The 5,900-nt window shown below is 42.6% G+C and overlaps 1 protein-coding gene across 1 annotated transcript; it reads left to right on the top strand.

The window, feature by feature from the left end:
- Window positions 1-998: 998 nt before the first annotated feature.
- On the top strand, window positions 999-5,566 carry LOC102700565 (probable receptor-like protein kinase At5g18500). Its single transcript, XM_006644041.3, has 9 exons — window positions 999-1,567; window positions 1,676-1,771; window positions 2,339-3,018; window positions 3,117-3,221; window positions 3,328-3,450; window positions 3,817-3,987; window positions 4,117-4,246; window positions 4,372-4,581; window positions 4,931-5,566. Exons 3-9 carry the CDS (start codon window positions 2,357-2,359, stop codon window positions 5,078-5,080), a joined length of 1,551 nt encoding a protein of 516 aa, XP_006644104.2. The 5' UTR covers window positions 999-1,567; window positions 1,676-1,771; window positions 2,339-2,356; the 3' UTR covers window positions 5,081-5,566.
- The last annotated feature ends 334 nt before the right edge of the window (window positions 5,567-5,900 follow it).

Raw genomic sequence — 5,900 nt, 5'->3', positions numbered from 1 at the left:
TGGATTCTTAACAAGGATCTCCATCTTATAAGTAGAATATCTTATAAGTAGAATGAAACTACCTTAAAGATGCTGTGTCCACAATGCAAGCAATTTCGAGTAGGGTTTCAAGTGGGACCGGATTCTTTTTTATTTCACACTTTCCCCTCATCGCTTTCCTCTCTCTCCCGTTGCTTTCCTCTCTCTCACGTCCTCGCACCATCTCCTCTCTCCCGTCGCTCTCCTCTCTCTCTCGATGGCGGCCGCCACTCGACTGGCGGGCGGCGGAGCGAGCCGGTGGGCAGCAGACAAGCGCGGCGGGCGGCGGACCGAGCCGACGGGCGGCAGACGAGCGCGGCTGCTGCGGCCGAGGGTGGCAGGCGAAGGATCAAGCTCGGCGGCGACAGGCGGCAGACCGAGCCTTTTTCTTCCCCGATGCCTTTTTCTTCTCCCCTATTTCCGGCGCCTTTTTCTTCTCCTTCCTACTTTTTGGATGCAAATCTAACAAAGCTACCATGACTTCTGCAGGGTGCGCGCTTCTCTCCAAAGGACGGTCCATGGCAGTCCATTGCCATCTGGAATGCGTGCTCCAACGTGACGGGCTAGAGCTCCATGTCATGTTGGAGCACTCTGCATGGCCTTACCTGCTTTGCCCGAGTAGAGTACTTTCCAGTTTCCACTGACATGAACTTACCCGACTAGGGCCGTGTTCGGTAGAGCGGGCTAAGTTAACTTAGCCCTATCGTTTTTCGCGCGTACGCTTACCGAATTGCTAAACGGTGCATTTTTTTTAAAAAAAAATTCTATAAGAAAGTTGTTTTAAAAATCATATTAATCTATTTTATATTTTTTAATAATTAATTAATCATGTACTAATATATTATTATATTTTTTGTGTTAGGTAAGTTAACTTATACCTTTCTTCCTCGAAAGCGGCCTAGGTCATGTGGGTACGAGAATGGCTGGGCCCACGTGTCAGATAACATATACAACCATAAACACACAGCGCAAGCAAGAAATTAAAAAGAAATAACTAAGAAAAGAAAACGCACACAGCGCGAGCTCCAACAGGCCTCGAGCAGGCGGGCAGCAGCGGCGGGGCGACGCAGTCTGGCCTGGCGCGCCGCGTACACGGCATCAATTCAAGCAAAGCGGAAAGCAAGCAGGACGGCAAGGCCGGCGACGCAGCGCCGAGCAGGTGAGGCGAGGTGACCCTGCGCCGCGGCCTCTCAACCGGAGGCGCGCTTCCCAAGCTCGCCGCCACCCTCGTACCCGTTCTTCCAGTCGCGCCGCGCATTTTGTTCTGCAAAAAAAAAAAAAAAATGTCGGCGGTTGAGTTTTTCGATCCAACCCTGTGAACCGCGCGCGATTCCTTGCGATTGAATCCACAGCCACAGCAACTCAAAGCTTCGATCTTTTTTTTGCTCCTTTCCTTTTTCTTCTCCGTCACTCCCAATCCATCACCTACCGAGCTGATAACTCCTCCCCTCCTGCCGCTGCGCTGCCACCTCCATTCCACCCCCGCGCCAAGCAACCAATCTCGAAAAGTGCAAGCTTTCTCTTCTTCCTGCTTCTGGATCTCGCCAAGGTATGCGTCCGTCCACATTTGCTCGATTTGCTTTCTCTTTCTTCCATTCCACCCTCAGGTACGTGGATGCTGTCCTGCCCTCTCCCCTGATCTGCTACTCTTCTACAGGTTACTGCTATGGATTCTGAATGCTCTGCAGCTCTCACCACTGCGTTCACTTCTTGAATACCAAATTCTTGTTCCTCACCATTGTAACCACTCCAGGTGACTGTCTGCCTCTCTTCAAGTATTTTATCTTTCCATTCATAAACTGTTGCCAGACTTGCCACATGTTTAGCAGTTTGTTATTTATTTTTTTCCTTGGTAGTAAGATCCAGTGGGAATTTAACTCACATCTTGAAATGCCTGTAATCGTCTGTGCTAAGGGCTCGTGTCAATTATGGCAACCTATAGCTGTTCGATTCTCAATAGTGGGAACGGTAGTTGACGGGTCAGAGCTGCTTCATTGATAATTGATACTGTCCAATCCCATTATGTTGTCTTAAACTCATGTTCATTATCTAGTTGTTACCATGTAGCTTTCTCAAGACTAGTGTTTCTGAATCCCGATTTAAGGAGTTGTAGTGTTGCTGATTAATCTGTTAAATTTACATGCCTTTGTAGCAATACTATGACCACTTTTAAACAACCAATATTTGATTGCTTATCAAGCTACATAGTAACAACTTACTGTCATGGTTTGTCAAAATCATGTGTCGTATGTCCCTTCAAAAATGCACTCTTGTTATGTTTGGAGAATGTGAGTGACATGTTTTTATTCTCTCCATCTAGGTACTTGATGATCAGAAGATGTCGTCAAACTCCACTCTGACAGAATCCCTTCATGAAAAAACAGTTGTTTTTGGCCTCAAACTTTGGGTTGTAATTGGGATATCTGTAGGAGCATCCCTACTTGGTGTTCTTCTCATCCTTATTTTCTGCCTCACCATACAAACTTGGATCAAGAGGTCACGCAGGACCTTTAAGGAAATTCCAATTAACCAAATACCTTCCGCATCCAAAGATATCAAGGAAGTGAGGGCAGTGGATGACCAATTTTTGCCCACCAATTTTGTTGTACATGATGGGCTTCTACTCACCATTCAGAATGAACCTGTTGAATCAGTGGATAAAGATGTAGACCAGTTGGCTCAGGAGGAGAAGATGAGACAAACAGAAGAGAACAATCTCTCTATTCCTTTACATTATGAGGATAAGTATGATGGAATTCAACCTGTTTCCACATGTGAACACTCTTCCTCACATGCTCCTGCCGACTCTGTGCCCTTGGCAGGCCTACCTGAGTTCTCTTACCTTGGCTGGGGCCATTGGTTCACTCTCAGGGATCTGGAACTTGCAACAAACTGCTTTTCAAAGGATAACATAATTGGTGAGGGGGGATATGGCGTCGTGTACCATGGCAGATTATCAAATGGCACACCAGTGGCTGTCAAGAAAATCCTTAACAACCTGTGAGCATTTTTCTTATAACATTTTTTTGCTGATGCAGTTCATGGGTTAGTTTACCATTATTCCTTTTGCTTAAGCTATGACCACTTATCTTGTGCAGAGGACAAGCTGAGAGAGAATTCAGAGTGGAAGTTGAAGCAATTGGTCATGTCCGGCACAAGAATTTGGTTCGCCTTTTGGGGTACTGTGTTGAAGGCACTCAAAGGTATGGATATTATTAGGACTCAGCTTATAATATGACCTGTTCTGTACTGATCCTTTTAGCATGAAATGGCAAGAACGCCTTAACTAAAATTACTTGATTTGTTCAGGATGCTTGTATACGAGTATGTTAACAATGGGAATCTGGAAAGTTGGTTACATGGAGAATTGTCCCAATATAGTTCTCTCACTTGGTTAGCGCGCATGAAAATTCTTTTGGGTACTGCAAAGGCGTGAGTAAATCTATCACTGAATCTAAATTATTACTTCTTGTGGATACAAATGTCCTTTTCTACATCATTTGTCTGCTGTCAACATTGTGATTTTGATTTTATACGGTGCAAACTGTGAACCGATTGGTTGTATATCTATTCCATTAAATGTCCCCTTCTGATTGATTCACACAAGCACACATTCAACATTGACAGCTGCTTTATTAAAAACTGTTGTGCATGTTACAATCTTGACAGCTTTATGATTTAAGCCTTACTATTCACAAGTAGTCATTGTCTACACTGTCATGAACAAAAAACAAGTTTGAATTATATCCTGTTGCTGCTTGATAAACACTAATTTGGTATAAATTGCCACATTTGCAGTCTTGCTTACTTACATGAGGCAATTGAACCAAAAGTTGTGCATCGCGATATCAAGGCTAGTAACATATTGATTGACGATGAGTTCAATGCCAAGATATCTGACTTTGGTTTGGCAAAGATGCTAGGTGTTGGTAAAAGTCATATTGCTACTCGAGTTATGGGTACTTTTGGGTAAGTTTTCATGCCTTTATATAGTTGAGGCATGTTCTCTTTTTATTACATTCAAATCTTGGCCACTGTAATTTCAAAATGTTGGTGCTAATCACTAATGGTACTGTACAATTGCTTTATTTTTTGCAGCTATGTTGCACCTGAGTATGCTAACAGTGGACTTTTGAATGAAAAGAGTGATGTCTACAGTTTTGGGGTAGTTCTTCTTGAAGCTATTACAGGAAGAGATCCAATAGACTACGATCGCCCTCCAAATGAGGTAATACTTGTTGATATCTTTTTCCTGTATGGCTGGCTAGCGAGTTATTACATAAAGTATGCAACCAATCACATGTGGAGTAATTGAGAAACTGTGAACTTATCATTTGACTCGTGTCACTGTAGGTAAACCTAGTTGACTGGCTTAAAATGATGGTTGCCAACAGACGATCTGAGGAAGTTGTTGATCCAAACCTAGAGAGAAGACCATCCACGAAGGAGCTCAAACGTGCCCTTTTGACAGCTCTGAGGTGCATTGATTTAAATGCTGAGAAGAGACCAAGGATGGACCAGGTGGTCCGGATGTTGGACTCCAATGAACCCATTCCTCAAGAGGTTTGATTTGTGACAAAAATAAACTTGCATACATATGATTAGTGACATATCAGATGGCTTATGCATATCTATAGGCATAAACTCTTCCCTTTTTGGCCCTATTGAAAAAGTATATAGTTGAACAACAAGCACAATCTGTGTTGGCTCCCTGCTATATTTGTTCATGTCACAGTAACGATTTATCAAACATGAACAATAAGAACAATCTTATCTGATTATATCATATGTACCCCTCTCATCAGCATTATGATTTCATAGACTTAACGTGGTGTCGATATTTATTATAATGAAATGCTAGCTTTTATTTATCATTGCCACATGCGTTTAACACATGCCAATTGATTTGCAGGAAAGGAGACAACGACAGAACCTCGCCTCTAATAGTTCAGAAACTGAGCCATTAAGAGGGAAAAACAGCAGCGGCAAGAGTGATGCCCCTGAAAATGAGATAGAGCCACCTCGATATAAGAACAAGAGTCGAGCATTTTCGCCCAAGTGAAAGTGAAAAGCATACTACCGTTCAAGTTGCCGAGTTATCTGCAGTGCTCTCAATACACAATGGATTGATCAATTGTTTTGTTTCTCTTTTCTGTTTTGTTTGTACTTGATTATTTTTTTTGTTCCCTGGAAGGGCTGGGGGCAACGTCACACATAATTGTATTTCTTGAAGCATGTACAGAGCCTGGTGTGTGATACATGTACAGTAGTAGTGTGTGATAGACAGTTGAAGGATGCAAAGGAGAGCTTCTGAGAAGTGCATGAAGAAACCATCCAAATAACTTTTCATAGTTCTGTATGCTCCAAGAGTATAAAGAGGCAAATGAAAGGAAAAAAAATGTCTCGGTTTGTGTTGTGTATGACAAATGAATGAAGTGAATCTATCAGTTGTGGAGTTGAGTGTTCTCTTTATCAGCTCTTCAGACAGGAGATAAAGTGATAAACCATTCTTTGAGGTGAATTTCGCAGGTATGGATTTTTTTTTTGATAAATCTGTGTTGTTATACACTCGATTTGGACGGTGGAGAGAACGGTGTTCGTTTTTTAATGAATCGAATGTGAATTATAATACATGCAAATTCAATAATGCCTTGAAACAAACAATTAATGAGCTGCTAAAATAGAATAATAAGGTAAATAATAATCCATTTGATAGCTGTTGAGGTCCACCTAGAGATCTCAATTTTTGGCGGCAAAAAAAAAAAAAACCTCCGCTGCCATGAGCCGAGGAAGCTAGCTGCATCGATCAGCCACCCCAAAAAGCTGGCACATTTCGGTGGGAGACGACGTGTCCGTCGACAACGAGGTGCCTATGGTGACTT

This window comes from Oryza brachyantha, chromosome 1, assembly GCF_000231095.2.
Source record: "Oryza brachyantha chromosome 1, ObraRS2, whole genome shotgun sequence".
NCBI lineage: Eukaryota > Viridiplantae > Streptophyta > Magnoliopsida > Poales > Poaceae > Oryza > Oryza brachyantha.
The sequence above is the reverse complement of the archived record's forward strand: the minus strand, read 5'-3'. Positions and strand labels throughout refer to the sequence as shown.